This window comes from Balaenoptera borealis (assembly GCF_965194805.1).
Source record: "Balaenoptera borealis genome assembly, chromosome: 6".
Taxonomy (NCBI): Eukaryota; Metazoa; Chordata; class Mammalia; order Artiodactyla; family Balaenopteridae; genus Balaenoptera; species Balaenoptera borealis.
The window spans coordinates 52233492-52257165 of record NC_138863.1 but is presented as its reverse complement, the minus strand read 5'-3'; the positions used below and the strand labels follow the sequence as shown (position 1 = coordinate 52257165).

At 36.6% G+C, this 23674-nt stretch overlaps 2 protein-coding genes and 1 long non-coding RNA gene across 5 annotated transcripts in view; 2 read left to right on the top strand and 1 right to left on the bottom strand.

Moving 5' to 3' along the window:
- Window positions 1–19329, top strand: part of ITGA4 (integrin subunit alpha 4) — an 80357-nt gene extending 61028 nt beyond the window's left edge. The window contains exons 18-28 of the mRNA XM_082397515.1: window positions 5536–5686; window positions 6988–7083; window positions 7756–7835; window positions 8238–8327; window positions 10056–10146; window positions 12977–13084; window positions 13901–14026; window positions 14772–14891; window positions 16788–16886; window positions 17263–17382; window positions 17861–19329. Of these exons, the coding sequence (XP_082253641.1) occupies window positions 5536–5686; window positions 6988–7083; window positions 7756–7835; window positions 8238–8327; window positions 10056–10146; window positions 12977–13084; window positions 13901–14026; window positions 14772–14891; window positions 16788–16886; window positions 17263–17382; window positions 17861–17962 (1183 nt within the window). The 3' untranslated portion in view covers window positions 17963–19329. The remainder of the gene's footprint in view (window positions 1–5535; window positions 5687–6987; window positions 7084–7755; window positions 7836–8237; window positions 8328–10055; window positions 10147–12976; window positions 13085–13900; window positions 14027–14771; window positions 14892–16787; window positions 16887–17262; window positions 17383–17860) is intronic.
- Window positions 1–23674, top strand: part of LOC309631339 — a 424491-nt gene that overhangs the window by 106861 nt on the left and 293956 nt on the right. The window lies entirely within an intron of this gene.
- CERKL (CERK like autophagy regulator) overlaps window positions 20135–23674 on the bottom strand; it is a 139413-nt gene continuing 135873 nt past the window's right edge. For all 3 annotated transcript variants that reach the window (XM_082397531.1, XM_082397530.1, XM_082397532.1), the window contains 2 exons: window positions 21586–21764; window positions 20135–20754 (listed from right to left, as the gene is read on the bottom strand). In XM_082397531.1, coding sequence (XP_082253657.1) covers window positions 20673–20754; window positions 21586–21764 — 261 coding nt within the window. In that variant the 3' untranslated portion in view covers window positions 20135–20672. The remainder of the gene's footprint in view (window positions 20755–21585; window positions 21765–23674) is intronic.

Below are 23674 nucleotides of genomic sequence, written 5' to 3'. Positions count from 1 at the left end.
TAATTCCTAGTTCTGTCTTCCAATCCATGTTCTTCTGCTATCCTCCTTGGGATCTTAGTGAATTTGTCTTTATTCAGTAAAATCTTCTTAAATGTCAGGTATCTGATATTTCCCAGTAGATGAGAATTTTCCACTATTTTATTTTTTTCCCCAAAGTCAGTAATAAAAAAAGAGGACAAAATTTTACTTGGGCCTGAGGCCACTTTGCCACAGGCTAGTCTTTTGTCAAATAAATGACTCGTGTTACCTTGACATGGGTACATATCAATTTCTGTTATATTTTGTTCTAGCATCTTGATTAAAACCATGTTAGCTATGAAGCAGTCATTCATCTTATCAAGGCAAAATGCATTCATTATGTGAAGACTTAGGGAGCATTTCTCACAAAATAGAACAGTAGCGTTCATTCAGGAAAAACAGAGCCTGGTGCTGAAATACATCATTTTTCTGTTTTTCCTTTCACTTATTAAGTTATGATCCTGTATGTACACAGTATCTTGATTTGTTTAAATTACGTGGCTTCTAGGCTGCTTTGTAAATTTCAAGTCTGCATTATGCATGTTTTAATAAAGAATGAACTGCGATTCCCGGGGAAAGCTCTGGTTCGGCCTTGTCACACTTCCACATGTGCACCTGGTCCTTTATTATGTCTCATGTAAAAAGCTAGTGGGTATCTTTCTGACAGCACCTTGTTAATGAATCGAGATACAGTCAGATGTATACATATATATACATATATATACACACACACATAAAGAGTAGAATTGTAATTATGGTAATGTGGCAAAATAGCTTAAAAATGGAAAACAGACCAGGAGCCTCGCTGTTGAAATGTGAATACTGTGTTTCTCTTTCATTTGCTGTTGTCTTGGAACCTAGCTGTTTATGCAGTGCTTTCACCTTCTGTTGCTTGTCTAAGTGCCAACTTCTTTCCCAAAGGTGTTCAGTGACTAATGCTTTGGTTACAAGCCAGAATATTTTATAAATGTCTATTTCTAGGCAGCTCTTCTACAAGTCTTAATTAAACTTTAATGTCAAGCTGAAGTTTACTTTTAGAACCTCTTAGTTTCCTTTAGTTGTGACATGGTTCTAGAGAAGTAGAGGGGATGTGGGGCAGCTGTGCACCCGCACGTCTTCCCTCTGCCCTTTAACCCAGGGCCACCAAGCAGATGCGTGCTTGTGTAACGCAAAGGTTTACAACACAAGAATGAGTAAGTCACAGCCATCCCCTCAAACGCTGGGAGGAATAGCACGTTACAACTGAGTCAGATTCTTCCACCCTGAAATGATAGCCATGATTCAGAAGAGTTACTGCCTTGTTACTTATCATACATCCTTCCAGAAATATCCAACTTCTCAAACCCGGAGATCAGAGCTAGAAATGCTACAAAGGGACATTTTCTTCATTCCTTTCTCCTCGATGTCTTTAGTACCAGGCAAGGAATTATGAGGTCTGGGGGATCGTTTCCTCTAAGGCAGCATCGGGTGCCATCTGAAATAATGAAGCTTCTGTTATTGTCAGAATAATACAGATTTTAAATATAGTAATATGATGTGGTATGCTTATTTTGAAACTAAGTATGCTCCTCAGTCAGATTGCTCAATGGCAGAGCCAGCAAACTTTTTCCTTGAAGGGACAGACTGTAAATATTTTAGGCTTTGTGGGACAGAGATGTCTCAACTGCTCAACTCTGCTGTCATAGTGCAAAAGTGGCCACAGACGAAAGAGCATGGCTGTGTTCCAGTAAACCTTTATTTACAAGACCAGGCAGGGTCCCAATTTGGCCTTCAGGCAGCAGTTTTTGAACCCCTACTCTCTGGTATGCTTGCTTTTATATGATAATCCTGTAGGACATCTTTATTTTTTATTATTTAAATATAGTTCCTTATAGTATATTTTATTTTTTAAACGTAATTTGTTAGTAAAATTTAAGCTGGTTGCCAAAATTATCCAGATTTAGAGGTTGTTTTCGGGAATTAGTCCTGGGTTAATAAACCTTAAGGGCCTGCTCATAGATAGACAAACAGACTGACACAACAGAATTACATATATATGTTTACTGAAAAACTATAAAGGCTCCAAACTGTAATTGCCAAAATTCCCAATGATAGTTGAAAGGATAAATAAAATGTGGCATATTTACAAAAATTAGTATACACACCAGTGAGAAGAAACGATTTACAACTCCATGCGTCAATATAGATTAAACTTAAAAACAAAATTTTGAGTAAAGAATGTCGGATACTCCAAGATTACATGCTCAGTGATTCCATTTGTGTGAAATATAAAACTGGGCAAAGCCAGTCTATACTAGTAAAAGCAAGATAGTGGGTAGGGGCAAGAATTGGAAGGGGGCACAAGGGTATTTCTTTGGTGCTGACAATATGTTTTTCTTGATCTGGGTGCTGGTTTCACACATGTATTCAGTTTATAAAAATTTGCTGAGCTCTACACTTAGGTTGTGTGCATTTTTCTATATGTATGTCCTACCTTGATAAGAAGGTTTCAAGTGGAAAAACAATTAGGATAAGAAGGGAAGAACTTTTAGGTATTAAGAGAAATGTCCAATTTCTCATAGATATATTATTAGAGGTATCAAAGTGGGGGGAAGTGTTCAAAATTATAATAATTTTGTTTGTACATTCTGAGGTTCATAATAATTTGCTTCTCAAATTCAAACTCAAACAGTATCCATGTTGCCATTAATTTATTGGTCAACTCAATAGTTGTATTGCCACTAAAACATTAGGTTGTATGGGCGGGGTATAGATCACATGAATGTGGTAGTAGTAGATGTTTACTTTATCTTAATGAAACATTTGGAATTTGCATACCATCACAGAACAGATAAGCATGGCTCTAATTTCACAGAATGTATAATGAGTTCATGAACTTTTAACAGTCACTTATCCAGTAATTTCCTCAATCTTTCAGACTTTTTTTTTTAGTGTTATCCAGCCCTTTTTAATGTTTGATACACTTACGTACCACACATATATTTTGAACACTGTGTTGCTAGCCTCTGAGAAAACAGTGATATTCATGACCCAGCACCTTTTCTCCAAGAGGACTTATTCTAGTGGTGAGAAAAGCCAGACAGTGTGAACATATCGCATTAGAGGGTTGCCCAGTGTGTGGGAAAGTGGCAGAGAGAGAAGCCATTTCTGTTAGGGAGGGGCAATGCTGGGTGAAGGGGCTTAGCAATAAGTATCAGCTGGAAGAACTTCTGAGGACTCTTAACATTGACACTCAAGCTGAGTCTTGAAGAACAAGTGTAAGTTAACCAGATAACATGAAGAGGGAAGAGGTTGAAGGCAGAGGGATGGCTTGAAGTAAGACACAAAACACAGGTGTTTGGACCCATGTTTGTAGGTTAGCATGGCTAAAGGGAAGGAAAGGGTTGTGCAGTGGAAAGTAAGGCACGACCAGCTCTCTCAGGCTGCGTCTGCTGCACTAATCAGAACTCTATCTTGAAAGCACTGGAGGAAAGGAAGCAGACACGTGACATTATCAAGTTTGCTTTCTGCAAAGTGACCACCACTCGCCCCCAGTAGTGTGAAAATTGGAAGAGGACTTGACAAATCAATTAAGAGTATAATCCAAGTTAATGCCGGTTCAATCATGAAATTTTCAGATCTTCTTTATTTAAAAAAAGAAATGTTAATCTTCATTCAGCTCAACCTAAATAACTAGAATAGTACAAAAGCAAGAAGCAACATGCCTTTGCTACTCCCAGGCGAAATGGGTTCCCCACCCTGGTCCCAGAGCCCTTCAGTCATGTCTTTTCAAGTATTTCTAATATGTGTTTACATCTGTTTATAAATATGCCCTTTATAAGCTCTACAAGGCTGGGAATTCATTACACTATTTTTGTATGTGGGAGTAATAGACGTAACGATTATTATACAGGGGCTTTCAATTAAAATCATTCTTCATCTTCAAGTAATGCTTAAAAGCAGCAATCTTGAAACTTGTTCTTTAACCCTGTCCTTAAACATTCTGTCTTAAATCAACTCACAAATAACTACAAAATGCCTACTATGTGTTTAACATTTCCATAAATAGTTTATTCAAACACAAATACAGATGTTGATTAGAATGATACAATGTAAGCATTTTTTTTTAACATCTTTATTGGAGTATACTTGCTTTACAATGGTGTGTTAGTTTCTGCTTTATAACAAAGTGAATCAGTTTTACATATACATATGTTCCCATATCTCTTCCCTCTTGCATCTCCCTCCCTCCCACCCTCCCCACCCCACACCTCTAGGTGGTCACAAAGCACAGAGCTGACCTCCCTGTGCTATGCGGTTGCTTCCCACTAGCTATCTATTTTACGTTTGGTAGTGTATATATGTCCATGCCACTCTCTCACCCTGTCACATCTTACCCCTCCCCCTCCCCATATCCTCAAGTCCATTCTCTAGTAGGTCTGTGTCTGTAAGCATTATTGAAGAAACTTTTTCTAAACTCTAGTTGCTAGGTGAATGTACCTTTCTGATTGTTATGATTATCCTCATCTGATATTTTGCTTTGGGTCATATTCTTCTCTGGTTGAACTAATTTTTTTTTTAATTTAAATACTTTGATATCTAAGAATGTCTGTTTTTGAGGACAGCTTACAGAACCATGACATTCTGTAGCAGGTTCTGAGCTCTTCTAACCATCTAATCAGTAAAGGGAATGGGTTGCCTTGAGACTTCAGAACATTCTAGCTGTGGTACCTTGAATACATTTCTTAAACCTCAGGTTCCTTGGGGTTTCATGGAGTGTGCATGAGCCAAATCTTCACTGAACAGTAGTTATTATTACAGATGGGGTGACTGAGTCTTTAAAATGCTAAGTGACCTCTCCCCCGGAAGAACGGGGGCCAGAGCCAGAACTTGAACTCACTTATGTGTTTGCATTTGCAGCAGTGTTCTCTTTCCAGTTCACAGGATGGTGAAACGCTTCTGCAATTCTATCTTTAATTTGGTCTAGTTATTGGTAGAGGTGACCAGCCTGCCTTAAGAAATTAATTCTAGTTCAGCAGATTTTAGTGGCACCCACATGCTGGCTGTAGCAGTCCTTTCCCATGCCGTGCTCACTTCCACCAAAGCATTCTCTATTTTGGTGGAAATAGTCTATTCTCCTTTTCTCCCAGTTTCCCCCAGTTCCCCCTTTGGCTTTGGCAGCAGCTAGTTCAATGTCTGCTCAAGGATGAAGAAAGAAAAAAAAAAAATCTTTTAGGAAAATATTTTGAAATAATGAGAAAAATATGCTAAAATAATAGAAGCAAGAAGTTAAACAGAAAAACAGAAAGTAGACTAGTTTAATTATAACTAAATTAAAAAACTTCTCCTGTGTAATGACTAACTGAATTTATCTGAAACCTGGGAAACTGAGTTCTTTTTAAAATGGATTTACATCTACTTGCATGGGGTAATCGCCTATGGTTGTGTTTCCAAATTAGTATTTTATGTTCAGGATACATAAATCAAGAGATGGGATTTTTAGTTCCAAACGAAAACTAAATCGTACTTAATTTTTAGGCCACATGAAAATAAAACCTATCTTGCTGTTGGAAGTATGAAGACATTAATGTTGAACGTGTCCTTATTTAATGCCGGAGATGACGCATATGAGACAACTCTGCATATCAGACTACCCACTGGTCTTTACTTCATCAAGATTTTAGATCTGGTAAGGATCGAAAACTACAGTAGCATGATACTACATGATATTTTACTTAACTTTTAAAGAATGTAAATGTATAAGTCACTTTATCATTTGAGGTATAAATATTTGGCGTATGAGTCTTAATATTCAGACTTATCACTCGGGCTTCCAGTGATTTTTTTCCTCTGTGCCCCTAATCAAAATGGCAAGTCAAGTTCCTTGGGATCTGACTGAGATCAAGAGAGTCAGCTTCCTGCTTACAAATGCTACTGTGAGACAGAAGCGATTGTCCAGTTATCCAAGCAAGCTGCCTGGGTGTCATTGCTTTTCTCACTGGTTCAACCTCATCTGGTGCTGTGATGGTGCTCTCCTCATGGTTGGGGTCTCTACATGGGCAATATTGGTCCTTCATGCTGGGCTCCCAGAGTTACTGCTCTGCATTTTAAGTTCACATACACTGTCTCGATCCCAAAGGACCTCCAAAATGCTAGAACCAGCGTCAAATTCCAAAATCCTGGCGTCAACCAGATTGTAGGCAACTTTCCCCTTTCCTGCAAGAGTTTGGAGCATCTGGAGACCTTTTCCTTTTTTTTTTTCCTTTTTACCACTGTACCTCAGTCATGAGCACTTAAATCCATCAGTGAGGTATTAATAATGTTGAATTTGAAAGAGAAAAGTCTCAATCACTTTCTCCTTGGATGCTCCTCCGCCTCTTAGAAAATTTACCCATCTCTTATCCAGAGACCATTTCTTTACACTAAAACCATTTAGAAAGGCCTTTGACCTCTTGTAAATATCTACCACCCCCTTTCTTTAGAGCTTTGGGAACCTGTTTGCAATGGTAAGAGGGAAAACTCAGATATTCAGGGAAATATTCATCTGTGAGATGTATATAAATGTATATTTCCCTGAATATTTGAATATATATATAATTGTGATTACAGTTATAATTAAATACCTTTATCACATTCTCACAACCCAGACAGAAGGCAGCCAATGAAATATAGACCTTATGAATTCCTTGCTTCATGATTTTTCAAGGAACCTTGAGTTAGGGAACACAGAAACATGGTTGAAAGCTACAAGTCCAGGAATTATTCTGTGGAGAATTTATGTGAATATTAGAATAAATCTATACTTGTACACACATATTTATGTAGTGTATTTATATTCCTATTGATTTATCCCCAAAGTAAACAGAAAATAGTCTTCCAAGAAAGTAAAGTCTTCAGGGATGATTTTCTTTTCAAAAACCATCCTTAAACATATGCTATGAACTTCTCATTCCCTACCTACTTAAACCAGTTATTTCATTTTCCTTTTAGGAAGAGAAACAAATAAACTGTGAAGTAACAGACAGCTCTGGCATAGTAAAACTTGACTGCAGGGTTGGTTATATATATGTAGATCACCTATCAAGGGTAAGCATTTAGCATTTATACTTTTTGTTACTGACATGAATATAAAGTATTTTGTTTCCCTATGTTTGTGCTGCATACAAATAATTTGTTGTTGTCGTTTTTATTATTTACTAAGAGTAAGTAGCTAAGTGAAATAAAACCCAAACCAACTGGGCTTGAGATCTTTGAGATTGTGTTTATATTCTTGGCAATGTTCACTGTTTAAAAAAAAGAAAAAGAAGGGGGCACCTGTTTGTGTCAGGACGGGCATGTGAATGTGTCAATTACAATTCTGCTCCCAGCCTCACCCTTCCCCAACACTCCCCCAACTCCACCCCGGGTGGTGTCCTAGCTGCCAGGCATGTTACCTCTGCTCTGCTAAAAGGTGTTTCTGGCAAGAGTGCTCACTCAAGTTGTTAAAGCATCTCTAATTTTGTCAGTCTGGACCTGCCTATCTTTACATTCAGAGGAGGCTTTGTCTCTGAACGTCACTCGTGGAAAAGCTGCTGCTTTTAAATTGCCGCAGACCCGACAGCTTCCCCGTAGTTCTCTGAGTGAGGGTTAGCCTATGCTTCTAGGACATCATTTCATATCTGTATTTCACAGAACATAAATAATGAGAAAAAGTAAAATTCAGATTGTAAAAACAAACTTTAGATTATTTTAAAAATGGGCGTTCCCTGTGTTTTTCAGACAGATGTTAGCTTTCTTCTGGATGCCAGCTCAATCAGCAGAGCAGAAGAGGATCTCAACTTCACAGTGCATGCTGCCTGGTATATTTCGTTATGAAAAAACAATTGTGTTAAAGGAAATGAACCCCTGACTTTTGAGGGGAGAAAGGGGGGTGAGCTTAGGGGAACCGTGGAGCTGTGTTCCATTGTCTGCAGGAGAAAACTTCCTTTATGTGATCTGTTAAACAAACCAAAAAACCTTCTAACATAGGGTTTTATAGCATAGAAGCAAATAACAGTGTAAATAATGAGAGCAAATTTCTGCCAACTCTGACATAAAAATTTCATACTACCTCGTCTACTTTTATCCCCGCTCCTCAAAAAGCATTTTTTAAACCAACCTCCAAGTACATTAGGGTATACATGGGGCGTAATTAGTTCCCTCTGAAGAGAATCTTTGTGCTGACTGGATTCTAAGAGGGTGTTTTCTATTTGCTTCTGTAGTGAAAATGAAGGAGAAACAGGCAACGTGAAGCGTAACAAAGTGACTTTAACGGTACCTCTCAAGTATGAAGTCATGCTAACTGTTCATGGGTGAGTAGATATGGAGGACTGCTGTAAAATTCTGAGCTGATTTTGAATTCTGTTGCTTCTTAAACTACTGGTCAAAAGCATATTTGAAGTTTTTTATGAAAAGATCATGTGCTGTTTCTGTCTCTTAACAATTACCTCGGTGTTGCAGCCCATTGCTTAGGTGTTCGTTATTTTAACCCACTCTGTAGTCATCACCGAGACCACCTCAAACTAATGCCCCAGTGGAGGAGATTTCTTACTGGAAGAGCCCAATAGGAGGCCATGCCCAACTATTCAGCGGTACACCGTGTGGGCCGGGGCCCCAGAGTGCCAGCGTGCGCTTTGTGTGGTCAGGCTCAGTGGCCAGGGCAAGTGTGAAGTTCAGAGAAGTGGAAGGTTGGCCAAATCGCCCTTGTCCAGATCTACCTGCATGGCAAATGAATTGAGATACAAGAGAGCCGGCTCTCTTGTCCCCTCTTTATATCCGTGAATTACAGAGTTCCTTACCCACAGCCCCACAGCCAGCAGTCACTGATTCCTCACAATTTTAGTACTTGTTTGAATGGACCCTCCTATGACTTAGGAAGGAGATGTGAAGAGAAAGAATTAAAGAGTATCGTGAAAACTTTTCATGATTTTACTGGAAATTATTGAGCCTACTAATCTTTGTTTAAAACCACATTTTTAAAGCAATAGACAATATGAGACACAGAACAAATAGATGAGCTTTTCTAGTTGCCCTAACTATAAAGCATCCCTAGTCATTTGTAACCACCCATAAAGGTGGCATATAGTTATATAAAAATAGTGTCCGAAACTGATGGAACTGATTCTCCAGTTTGTGAGATAAAACCAGCGGAGGAAAAAGGAAGCCATGCAAGGGCGAGTAGTGGGGAGCAAAGAGAAGTCAATTGCACGTTTCCCGGGTTTGAATGCTTACCTCGCCTCGCCTCCTTGATTTTGTTATAAGTGTGTCCTCCTGCTTTTCCATTATCCACATCTTATTTTGAGCAAGGGATGCTCTGCCACTATTAAGCTGCCTAAATCTACAACATTTGAATATTTCTCATTTCTTTCCTTTGTGAAAGAGTCTCTAACATATTACCTCATATTAGCCGCCAAATATGAGCAACCTGAGGAGTCGGGATTTTCCTAGAAAAATATTTCTTAAAGTTCATTACTGACCGTGCATATGTCTCAACTCAGGTAAAGGAATGACAACCTTGTATTCTTAACAAAAATTTGCCCTACTTATTGATGTTTGAATTGTTCCCCAGACTTAGGGTTCATTACAAATAGCCAGCAGGAATTGGGCGTGGTAAGAAATAACTCAAAAATCTGTCAGATAGATTGAAATACAGGAGGATATTGGAGCCCTAGGGAAAAGCTAAGAATTTATCTCATATTTGTCAAGTTTGCATGAATCATTTGAGGGCTGAGAGAGAAGGAATGGTCACTAGAGTGAGCCAGGCAGTATTGGGAAAGCAAGCAAAGGATATTGGCAGGAAGAGAAATTGTCACCCCAGTCAGAGCACGTGGCTCTCTAATTTCATTACATTTTCACTAAAATTCTTATCTTTACAAGAAACCAAAAGTATTCCATGGTACTTTAGAGGCACCTGTAGTCTGAATTATGGCATATTTAAGAGAGATTTAAGAGATACGCTATATTTAGACTATAGAGAAAGACTGTTTCTAATACCTCATCAAATAAGACAGTTAAATTAAATCTGAATTCATTTCTGGCAGGTTTGTAAACCCAACTTCGTTTGTGTATGGACCAAAGGAGGAAAATGAGCCTGAAACGTGCATGGCAGAGAAAATGAACTTCACTTTCCACGTAAGAAAAGTTGATTGTGCTGATATTTGTAACAGACTGAAAGGATGTTACCAATGCATTGCTACAGAGGACATCACGTATGTGTGGTGTCCCTTCAGCTTTGGGCCACCTCAGCTGGCTGAGGGCGAGAAGGGAGCTGCAGCAGGGCTCATGCCCTTGCCTGGTGGCCTCCTGCGCCTTCTCTCCCATTCATCTTGTCCCTGTTACTGAGCCCACTCTCCTTATAGTACCTCTCCTTATAGTAAGTACCTCCTGGGAACACAGGTAATGCCTGAAATAGGCAAAGCTATGGGAGGAACTGAACCTGCTAAAGATGCATGCAGAAATCAGAATAGGTCAAGAAAAGGCATCTTTGGGTGCAAATCAGTGAAACCTCTTCGTGGTCCAAGCTTCATACAAGTCCTAACCTTACCAAGTAAAGGAAGCTTTTACCTCCGCATCTCCATTTAAGGTCTGCTTGGTCAGCCTTTCAAGCCATTGGTATATGACCCATGACGAGTGATGCATCATTTATTAAATAATCTTTTTTAAAAAGGAAAGAGTATTATCATCCAGAAGTATTAACAGACTAATATAAAGCTAAAAATTCATTAAACACTTATTACTGTCAAACTGAAATATTTGTTACAGCATGGATGTTGATGATGAGCAAATAATTGGAGATAATGTCCACAAAAGCATTTTTTGAACCAAAAGCACTGCTCACACATTCTCAAGAGCTATATAACAATCTACAGACTGTGAGTGAATCTGCATTAGGTACATTATGATATTTAGTAAGGCAAGGCTTTTCAAAATGTGTATCAGAATCACTTGAGGTGCTTATCCAAAATGCAAACTCCTGGGCCACTGCCCCAATCTGTGGAAGAAGAATGACCTCCACAGATGACCTTTGAGTCCATACTCAAGTTGTTGTTATGCTAGTATACCCTAGTGTTGGAAGAATGTAGCCCTCGACTTTGACATCCCACAAAATGCTCCTCTCACAGTCCAGTGGGGGTTTGTACTCCTGACAAACAGAAACTGAGTTGGACTCCAGAAGGCCTATTTATTAATTTACAAATAATAGTTAACAAGTATTGTCTAGTTAAATTACAATGGAGTGACGGGGCATGGAGATTCTTTCAGTCTGTAGGCTTGGTGACTTGTCCAAGTATGAAGATGTTCTCGGAGGTCTAAATGTTATTAGGCAAACACGGATAAAGAATATTGTAAGTGAGCTTGGTTATTTGCTGGCGTCAGGAAGACCTTGTCTAAAGGTCTGGGCAGTGCTGGGTCCCCATTGCTGACATTGCCTTTTGCAACTGCCCTGTGCTTGCAAGGCCTGGCAGTTACCGCCTGTCCCAAAGCCCAGGGATACTCTCTCTTTATCTACGTCGTATGCATTCAGAAGATTATTGCACGTCTTTGAGTCACGCTATTTCATTTAGATATTGTAGCACATCTTTTTTCTGACTTACTGTATTGGTTTTATAGTTCTCAGGAGGCAATATTTTGGCCCAATTTCCTTCTTCAGGGTTCTGCAAACCCCAGATTTATCAACAATAATGAAATATCTTCCCCTTATGCATTATTAAAAACCTGTTTTTTTTTTTTCTAAAACCCAATAACCTACCCTTTTCTGATTTTCTGAGTGCATCAGCATTATAATTTTCCTGAATTTAAAATATTTTTATTCACTTACTGCTGCTGATTATCCTCTCAGCACAGAGTGACTCTGTGAAAACAACATAGAATTTAGAAGTAGAATACCTGGGTTTTGGCCCCACTTCTTGTCACTTTTTAACTTTCATCTTGATTACAACATTAACACCTCAGCATTTTCCTGAGATGGAAAATAATAAAATGTCAGCCCACCTCATGGGATAGTTATAAGGACAACTGATCATGGTTTTTTTGTTTTGTTTTGTTTTTAATTTTTATTTTATTTTATTTATTTTTGGCTGCGCTTGGTCTTCGTTGCTACGCGCAGGCTTTCTTTAGTTGCGGTGAGCGGGGGCTACTCTTCGTTGCGGTGTGCGGGCTTCTCACCACGGTGGCTTCTTTTTTGTTGCGGAGCACAGGCTCTAGGCGTGTGGGCTTCGGTAGTTGTGGCATGCAGGCTCAGTAGTTGTGGCTCGTGGGCTCTAGAGGGCAGGCTCAGTAGTTGTGGCACACAGGCTTAGTCGTTCTGCGGCATGTGGGATCTTCCCAGACCAGGGCTCGAACCCGTGTCCCCTGCATTGGCAGGCGGATGCTTAACCACTGCGCCACCAGGGAAGTCCCTGATCATGGTTTTTTTAGATCTATAATGTGCCATACCAAGGTACAGTTGGCCCTTGAACAACACAGGTTTAAACTGCATGGGTCCACTTATATGTGGATTTTTTTCAATAGTAAATACTATAGTACTACACAATCCACGGTTGGTTGAATCTGTGACTACAGAGAAACCACGTATACAGGGGGCCGACTATACATTATATTCGGAGTTTCAACTGTGCTGAGGGTCAGTGACCCTAATCCCCCTGAGTTGTTCAGGGGTCAACTGTATATTATTGATGTCTTTTTCCTCAGACTATTTCTGCAGTAAACCATCAGTGTAGACAGTTTGTTCTCATCGGCACCAAAAGGAGAGGTCTAGGAATAATGACTAGTTATATTATTAACAAACGTTTTAAAGTTCTGACTATGGATATTCTGTCTCCTTTTGCCGTGCAGCTGCCAACTACAAACGTCCACCATTATAAATGTTGCATGAAATATATGGGTTCACCTGAAAAGTTCATTGGTATCTGTACTTTTATAAAAAGTATTTTTTGAGTGTTTAAATTTTCTTTCTTCTTATCAGGTGATCAACACTGGCCAAAGCATGGCTCCAAATATTAGTGTGGAAATAATGATACCAAATTCTTTTATTCCCCAAACTGATAAACTGTTCAACATTTTGGATGTCCAGGTAAAAATGTGTTCCTTCCTTTATTCTAAGTAATATTGCTAAAATGGAGATTTCTGTTACTTCAGTCACACTTAGTCTAAACTATGAATGCACCATGCATTTATTGTGTACACTTTGAATATTGCATTAGAATGGCAGGATTACAGTGGAACCTCTACATGTGACTTAACACAATAACAGAACTATGCTCTACCATCTTTGGTAGATTTTCTTTGTGATAGGGACCTGTGGAAGTAATTTAATTGGTGGAATTCTCCATAAAGCTTAAGACCACTGTTGAAAAAGCAATACTTCAGCCTTTTATTAATATTCAAATAACTACTTAAGAATCAATATTCTTGTGTTGATGATTCTATCAGAATTGGTTTTACCTTCCCAGTTTTAAGACAGTCGACAAAGAAACCTACTCAGTAGATTTGAGATATAATCCTTAAAAATCTTACTTGAATTCCAGATTTAGATGGTAGGGCATGCTGTTAGAACACTTTGTTGTATGTCTAAAGCCAAAGAAATGTTCAGTATCATGCTAATGTTCAAATGTCCATTTTTCATATTGCCCTAATTTCTGTAAGGTTAAGGCCATTTGATCAATTTAGGACCTATATCCAACCCTCTAAAATTTTTCTGGGTTTTTGTTGCGTTTTTTGCCACAGAGATTTAATCTCTCCCAAATAAATCTATCAAAAAATATTTTCACACAATTTTAGAAGTACTTGATATATTTCAGGAAAGGTAAGCTTTAAAAGGTAAGTTTTAAAGCCATGTAGCTGTTGTTCTTTCCAATATTGGATAAGATTTTTCTTTCTTTCCTTGTAGACTACTGCTGGAGAATGCCATTTTAAGAATTACCAAAGAAAGTGTGCATTAGAGCAGAAAAAAGGCACAATGGAGACCCTGAAAGATATATTCAAATTTTTGTCAAAGACTGATAAGAGGCTACTGGTAAGTTTCAATTTTTCAGGTTGTAGTTTTTGCTTTCCAACCTACAGAACTGAAACACTTAAATCCATGAACCAAGGGGTTTTGAACTGTCAGTTGAGTATAGGAGAGAAGCCAGTTCAGGTAATGTTCTTGTGTGTGAGAAACAGGCATGATTGGAGAGTTGAGAGACACCCTGGGTTAAATATATACTATCTACTTTTATTATTTATGCAACAAGTGCCCAATTTATGCCAACCAGACGTGTGTCAGACCCTTTGCGGGTCAAGATGCTGTCCTCAGCTGAACGACCTTCATGGCATGAAATTAATTTTCACTATTTTCATTTTAGTGAATATATGGGAAAAAAACCCCAAGAAAGCCCTTCAAATGATCCAAGTTTTACAATGAACGTAGAACATGTAACTTAGCAAGACTCTGATTAGGTGTCTTACTTTTTCTATCCCAGAAGATTAAGTTCATAAGAACAATGAAACCATGTGATCTAGTTCGAATACTTTGTTTTTGTTAATTTACTAAACATTTGTGTTTTGTTTAAAACAAGATAATTTTTTAAGTGCCACTAATGAAAGCATATCTTTAATTCCATGTTTATATCAAGATAAATTTTTGCAAAATGCCACTAAGTGGAGCAGATCTTGAATTCCACGTATATTTAGCCATCTAAATATTTAGCCATCTAAATATTTTAGCCATCTTTTTAAAAAATGTTGAAATTTTAACATAGCTCTTTTGTATTCTTTTCAAGTACTGCATGAAAGCTGATCCACATTGTTTAAATTTCTCATGCAATTTTGGGAAAATGGACAGTGGAAAAGAAGCCAGTGTTCACATTCAATTGGAAGGTCGGCCATCCATTTTAGAAATGGTAAGTCTATGATACAGTGACAACTTTGTGGATAAGATTTCATATAGAATCTACAAATGCGGCCGTCTTATACAGGTAGGATGGTATGTAAGGAGGCATTCAGCTAATTAAGAAGGTATGAATGAATGTAAAATCTGGAGTGAAACTCCAAAACTGTTTCCATTTATCACTACAAAATACATTGTCTAAATGACATGGCTTTAGTAATTAAACAGATAACTAAGACTGTAAAATAGACTATAATTAAGAGATTTTAGAAAGCATGTCCAACTATTTATGAACCTTGATCAAATTAGAGAAATTAGCTGCTTTAACAATTCATATCTCCTTAAAGTTCTTTCCAAATTACTTTATGCTTAAAAACCTACTATTGTATATCATATACATTTATTAATATATATTTACTAAAAATTAAGACTTCCAGAAAATCAAACTAAAACATCAAAATTTATCAACAACAGTAAAACACAAACACGCTTTTCAGAAGATGAACTTTGAAAGGTTGAATTAATAATTAACTAAATACATGTTGGACTTCTTCCTAGAAAGCAGTATGCATATTTATGAGAAGTACTTTGAGATCATTGGTTTTATCTGGAGTTCTGTTCTTCAGTTTCCTTATCAGATTAGTATGGGTAATATCTCTCTTTCAGGGTTGCTGCAGAGTAGATGATTTTCATAAAGCACTTAGTAATAGTGCACAGCACATAATAAGCCAAAGGAAATGAGAGCTATTATGTTTTGTTAAGAGGAGTAGTTGAAATTACCACAAGGTGGTCAAGAGGAAGACGCACCAGACAGGGAAATAAGAGCTGTCTGTTTTAGTTGCAAGTTATTTAAACTTTTGCAGCCTGCCTTCATACTCTCGAGGTCCAGGTTTCTCAACAGTGGGCACTAGTAGCATTTTGGACCAAATACTTCTTTGTCAGGGGCTGTCCTGTGCATTGTAGGATATTTATCAGCATAGCTGGCTTCTCCCCACTAAATGGCAGTACACCCCCTCCCAAGTCCTGCCAGCCAGAAATGTCTCCAGACATATCTGACTCTCCTCCAGGGTACAGAATCATCCCTGTTGAAAAACACTGCTCCAGATAAAGTATATAATTTATTTTTAGCCCTAAAATTCTACATGTTCTCTCCAAAATGTTAAATAACCTTTACACAGTAGTTTTAACTTTTGTTGGTCATAGTCCTCTTTAAGAATTTGACAAAAGAATATATTCTCATCTACCCTAATGAACGCACATATGAAAAATACAAAAATCTCAATTTTGAATACAACTTCAAAGATCCTTCGAGTCCACAGATGCCCAAGCTCTGGATTCTGGGTGATAAAGCCCTCTGTTTGCTAGACAGTAAAGCTCTGAGTTCATCCACTGATTTTATTTTTGAATGCTATAAATATTTGTACCAGATTTTTTCATTACGATATTTGGTACACTAATCTGTATTTGATCAGAGCAGAAAGATGACAACACTATTAAGAAAAAGAAGCCCAAATAAAATTAATTTGAGGAAATGTTTATCAGACAAAGAAAGTCTTCTTTGGGAATAAAAATTCAACAGCTAAGGTAAAAATACACTGGTAATTATCAAATAGTATTTAAATATTAAATATTATAAGCATTTAAATCAAGTTCTCTGCAAAGCAGCCATGTTTAATAAAAGGATTTCAACAAAATGATGCCATATAAATTAATACCAAGGACATGCCTTTGGAACCAAAGGAAGCATTGCATTGCAATTAACTACAAATGGTGAAACTGGAGAAGATAACTTGTGAAAACCTTTAGAGTAGAAGTAGTTTCTCATGATTCTTACCTGCTCTGTGTTTTCATGAAACGAAACGATGTTATCAGGCTACCGTGATCTTTTTTTTTTTTATTTATTAAACAGGATGAGACTAGAGCCCTGAAGTTTGAAATAAGAGCAACAGCTTTTCCAGAGCCAAATCCAAAAGTTATTGAACTAAACAAGGATGAGAATGTTGCACATGTAAGAAAGATTTTACCTTTTTAACCAAAACATAAACATTGTGGGAAAAAATATTGCTAGTGTTTGGCCAGGAAAATCATGACGAGCCGAAAATACTTTACTGGGGATTGGTATTTTCCACAACTGCCAGGAAGGCATGACATAGCTCTTTCAGGAGGTGATTTTGGTAGGATGGATGGAGGAAGAACCACAGATATGGCCCATTACACTCCCTGTTTCTGCTAAACAATTACCAATGTTTCCTATGGTTTGTGTTAGACCAGCAAGAGAATGGGATGGATTATTCTGAATACTATTGGGGATCGTGGAGGGGTTTCAAATGAAATAGAGGCAAGTTTTTAAAGTGGTGTTTCTTTATTTTGGTTAATTTATGTAGGTTCTACTCGAAGGACTACATCATCAAAGACCCAAACGCCATTTCACTATAGCAATTATTTTAAGTAGCTTGCTACTTGGACTTCTTTTACTTTTATTGATTTCATATGTTATGTGGAAGGTAAGCCTTTAATAATTACCATTGTTAAACCACTCAAAATGCCATTCTTGATCTTCTCAAAGCCAACTTGTGACTCCCACGTTACTAGATTTAAGCATTTCAGTATTTTTAATGTTAATTCTTATACTGATTGCATATTTCTCTTAACTTTAGTACCACAGTCTTTCTAGAAAAATATGCCTTCTTAAAGCTTATCATCGTCAACAAATGTTCAAACTATAACAACAGTTTTGAAAGATGTTCTAACTAAGCATTTGGCAAACACTGCACGTTACATGTTGAATTTGTTTTGGAGAGTGTGCATGCATCGCTGAGAAATCCTGCAGTAACAACAAAACAATGCTCTTTAACCCAGTATTTCCCAAACTAATTTTTACTGACTACATTTACTGACTACAATTGGCATTGACTGTTTTATTATACTCATATCAAATATCTAATGTTCATGACTATAGTGATTATGTAATGCTATTTTCAGGCTGGCTTCTTCAAAAGACAGTACAAGTCTATCCTACAAGCAGAAAACAGAAGAGACAGTTGGAGTTACATTAACAGTAAAAGCGATAAAGATGATGATTGAAGACTTCTTTCAAATTGAGAGAATAACAGACTCAGGTTACAGTATACTAAAAAATTTTAGACATTGTTTACAAGAAACCATGAATTTTGCTCAGACTTCTTCTATGTACTTCTTTTAGTCATGACCTTGTGACATGTTATGTCTTAATGCAGATGAAAAATCCAAGCAATGATTATTCTGAGAGAAAATAACTCCAAAAGTAACATTTTAATATATCCAAAAAGATAATCTTTCAGCTCTTAAATGGATAGAAAAACACTAAAGCATCAGCTTATCCAAGATACGTAATCCCTGGACAATACCTTGAAATGAGTACATCTGCATTAAAATTATGTTTGTTGAGGAAGTAAACAACTCGACTGGAGAAAACTTGGACTTTGAAGTATCATTCCTTTAAGAGGAATACTATTTACCATATGTGCTGGCTTTGGTAAAATTAATTCCTCCAAATAATAGGTAATGACTCATTTCTAATAGATCTTTGAGACTTGTTTGGAATATGTTCTCTCTCTAGAAATATTTAGCAGAATTTTTGAAAGCGCTGTTCCCAAATTTTCTAATGACTAGAAGCAGAACATTATCATTTTAAAGCATATTTTATCTTTAAAGACCTTGATTTGTAATATATTTCCTATAAGCTTTGATCAACAACCATTTATTCAGCAGTCTGTCTATGAATAATACTATGGCCTGATGAGCAAACTTACTTCAGACTGAAGTTATACACTGGTTTGAGCTTAATGGGATAATTATTGTTTATACAGCTATGGATTTTTTTCTTTCTGTACATATATAAAGTTTTTAAGAGAAAATATATGTTTATATAGGTATAAATCCAGTAAGTCCTTCTATAACAATTTTATCAAGGGAAAGGTACTGAAGAGTAAATTGTAAAAATCCATCTTTAATCAAATTTTTTGTTTATAAAAACAACAGTACTTACTTAGAATTCTAATTTATATTCTAAAACAGAGCGAATGTTGCACTTTAGCTGATATATGTAAAATATGAAAACTGTACCTCACTAATTTTTAAAAATCAAAGCTCTGCAAAGACCATATTGGGGACCAGTATTTCATACAAATTAGATGCTGTTTAAAATGTTAACTATCAATCAAATTCAGCAAATAAACAAAAATTCTTGTTTGGATGTTACTCCTTTCTCCTCAAATGTAAGTATGAAATGTGTTTTCACCAGTACTATAAGAGCATTCTCTTCTTCATGGAAATAGAGAAGCAAATTTAACTGTAAAATTGAAGAATATAGATTTAGCTTGTATCAGGTAAAAATGTGACATCAAAATTTCCATGTTTTAGTGATGACTGAAGTATTTTAAGTTTTTTGTTGGTGTTTGTTAGACTTCTTTTTTTAATAATGAAGTAGTTTTTCTGCGTCTAAAATAATTTATCTTTAAATACCTCTTCACTTGCAAATACAATCAATCACTTTTTGTAATATTTATTCATGCATATGAACTAAATGCTGATAAACGCAGAATATAATTTCATCTGATTTGTCCCTACATCTGTCTTGATATGAAGGTTGTGGCCAAATTTTCAAAATCTGTTATGGGAAGTGATAGGTTAGAGGGCAGTCTTTACCACTATGGAAAAGGATTTCTTCATACGAGGTCACTGCCAACAGCTGTCTTCCTCAGACTACTTAATTCCTGTAAGTTATCTGTTCACAAATTGGTGGCTGGAGAATGAAAAATGCACAGAAATTTGTGAAAGACATTTTAGCAGTGGGGCCCAATGAGCACGAAACCTCCTGAACTCGGGGGTGTACCAATAGAAATTAATTCAATTTTAAAGAACCCTTTGAGCAAAAGATACTATGTTTTTTTATTATTAAAAAACAAGTAGTTCTTTCAAGAAGATGTCTAGGCTCATTGGTGGAAAATCAAATCCAAATTTAGAATTGCTTTTCAAGGATGATCCCTGAGGAAATTTAAATTTCAGGTAGCACTGAGTACACTGAAAACGATGTGCTATTATTGTCAGATAAAATGACGTTTAAGAGCAAGAGGAACACAGCTCCCTATTGGGCCAGATTCTAACCAGTTAGATATTTTGCATAGTTTATGTGTATTATGGATTTCAAAACCCTACCACTTTGAGTTTTCAACTTTCAGAGACTATTCACAAGAATGGTACTATAACAACTTTAAAAAAAAAATCCATCTTTTTTTCTTTTTGGCAAGTACTCTAGGTATTAGAGAGCTTTTGAAAAAATAGTACTATTTCTGGTTGTATCATTTCCTAGCTGTGTAATTTAATATCGCTGGATTACGTACCTCATCAAGAAATCAGGACAGTCTTTCTTACATGAACTCTGTGGTCTGTTGGCATCAGGCTATAGGAAATTTAACATCGAAATTGATGGACTCAAATCCAGGAAAAAAGAAAAGAATCCAAATTAATTATTTCACTTTGGAATTAATCTAGGTTAAATATTGATATATCATTTTTAAATTTCAAGTATATGAAATATTTACTTTCCATTCCAATAAATACTTTCAAAAAACCAGAATTTAAATTGTTTTGTATATATTTCATGTCTTATTTTTTAAAGCCTAAAAGCTAATTTTTAGTAACATCAAAAATAGCAATTTTAATTTCTTTTAAAAATAGTTTTTTCCTTACTAAAATATCTGTTTAAAACATGACAATATCCCTTCATATTAAAATTCTAATTCGCACATTCCTCTTATAAACAACTACATGTTACTTTGGAATCATTCATTTCTTCCATGCTTTTTCCATAAAGATTGATAAGTCTTGGGTGTACTCTGTAAAGAATATAAGAATATGCATGATTATTTCATCAACCTATCAATCATTCTGTTATTTTTCACACATAACCCCTATCGAATGTGATAATGATAGCCAACGAACATACATTCATGGCAGAGCTGCCATCTAGGAAAAAATGCGGGGCCTAATAAATCAGCAGCAGTAAAGCCCAGTCAGTCACCCGTGCGTGTAGAAAGCTCACATCTAGCAGGCTACTCAGGGAGCCCTGCACACTTCTTCTACCAACTGAGTCATAATGCTTACCAACAATGAGTTTGCATGTTCCCAAGCCTGTTTATAACCCATTGCTCTTGTTAATAAATAATATGTAAAATTGTTCTTATGTAAAGTATGCTTTGGAAAGACGATAAAAGCAAACTGCTGAACACAAAGTGTTACAGTATTTGTTGTGGGTAAAAGGAAATTTTAAACGACTGGGGGATTAAATTGTAACCATCTGCTATTCAGATGGCATCACAAGGTTGGAGATCTTAATCCATTTTTAAAAATTCAAAATGGAAATTGTAGACGTACATTATCTGTATAGTTTGTGAAGAATGGTAATTCAGAATGCCAACGTAGAGACTCATAACCAAAGAAAATGCTTTGGTTCTACATAACAATTAGTGAATAAATACAAAGTTACACTTCTTTATTTATTAAAATTGTACATGTGTCTTTTTATGCTTCCCTGACTTACGAATTTAAAAAATAATTTATCTAGCCAACTGCCTGTTTTGATAGTTATAAGAAGGCAGCTTCCATTTATATGTCTATCAGACACAAAACTGATTGATAGTATAAGATGGTGAAATAATTAGACTTACCTAACATGGACCTCTGATGCAACTTCCATTAAATCACCATCTACATTCCAAGGGAAACTGCTTCCTGTAGCAGTTTCATGTGGTCCATCTTCTTCCTCTGGATTGTGTCCACTGCTGTTACTCCTTGGGTGAACTTTTACTTCTTCAACAGTGTAAGTCTCAACAAATGGAAAATTGAACTAAAAAACAAAAACAAAAAATAAATGCAAACAATCTTGGTACTTGCTTTATCCCTAACTGTAATGCAAACTAGGAAAGTTCACTGTGCTCTCACTTGCAAGTAAATATCAATGTGCATGCTGATGTTTTCATAGCTTTGAAACTCTAATTAGTTCCAATTTCTTTGGAAGAAGGAGCCCCTTTTCTGAAGCTTTCCTAGCTCATTTAGATCTAGAAGCTGGCAAACTTGTTTTATGACAAATAGTATATGTCTATGAAATTGTATACAATAATTTCCAATAAAAACTAAATCTTTAATATTGGTCTATTGTTATAGAGGATTTATATAATCCACTGACTTGATTATTGTCAACTAGTTTAACTGATGTAGAGCAAACTCTAGAATAAGTTTCACATTTGGAATTTAATTAGGAAGAACTAAATTTATGAAGGTAAAAAGAAAGTCCATCCCGTGTGATTTTTACAGGTGTTTGCCTGCCTCATCCTCACTTTATCATGCACCTTGTGTCCATCTTTAATTATGGTTGCTTACTGACCACTCTAGCATGATACAAAGTCAGCTTCATATTTCAGTCTTTCTTGGCCATGCTACCCAAAGCAACCTACAGATTTAATGTGATCCTTATCAAACTACCCATGACATTTTTCACAGATATAGAACAAATAATCCTAAAATTCATATGGAACCATAAAAGACCCAGAATTGCCAAAGCAACCCTGAGGAAAAAGAACAAAGCAGGAGGCATAACCCTCCCAGACTTCAGACAATACTACAAAGCTACAATAATCAAAACAGTGTGGTACTGGCACAAAAACAGACACATAGATCAATGGAACAGAATAGAGAGCCCAGAAATAAGCCCACACACCTATGGACAATTTAATCTTTGACAAAGGAGGCAAGAATATACAATGGGGAAAAGACAGTCTCTTCAGCAAGTGGTGTTGGGAAAATTGGACAGCCGCACGCAGATCAATGAAGTTAGAACATTCCCTCACATCATGGACAAAAACAAACTCAAAATGGCTTAAAGACTTACATATAAGACATGACACCATAAAACTCCTAGAAGAGAATATAGGCAAAACATTCTCTGACATAAATCATACCAATGTTTTCTTAGGTCAGTCTCTCAAGGCAATAGAAATAAAAGCAAAATTAAACAAATGGGACCTAATCACACTTACAAGCTTTTGCACAGCAAAGGAAACCATAATCAAAATTAAAAGACAACCTAAGGAATGGAAGAAAATATTTCCAAATGATGTGACTGACAAGGGCTTAATTTCAAAAATATACAAACAGCTCGTACAATTTAAAAACAAAAAAAAACCCAATCGAAAAATGGGCAGAATACCTAAATAGACACTTCTCCAGAGAAGACATACAGATGGCCCATAGGCACATGTAAAGATGCTCATCGTTGCTAATCATTAGAGAAATGCAAATCAAAACTACAATGAGGTGCACCACCTCACGCTGGTCAGAATGGCCCTCATTAAAAAGTACAAATAACAAATGCTGGAGAGTGTGTGGAGAAAAGGGAACCCTCCTACACTGTTGGTGGGAATGTAAATTGGTGCAGCCACTATGGAAAACAGTATGAAGGTTCCTCAAAAAACTAAAAATAGAGTTTCCATATGTTCCAGCAACCCCATTCCTGGGCATATACCCAGACAAAACCTTAATTCGAAAAGATACATGCACCCAGTGTTCAAAACAGCACTATTTATAATAGCCAAGACATGGAAACAACCTAAATGCCCATCGACAGATGAATGGATAAAGAAGATGTGGTACATATATACAATGGAATATTACTCAGCCATAAAAAGAATGAAATAATGCCATTTGCAGCAACATGGATGAACCTAGACATTATCATACTAAGTGAAGTAAGCCAGACAG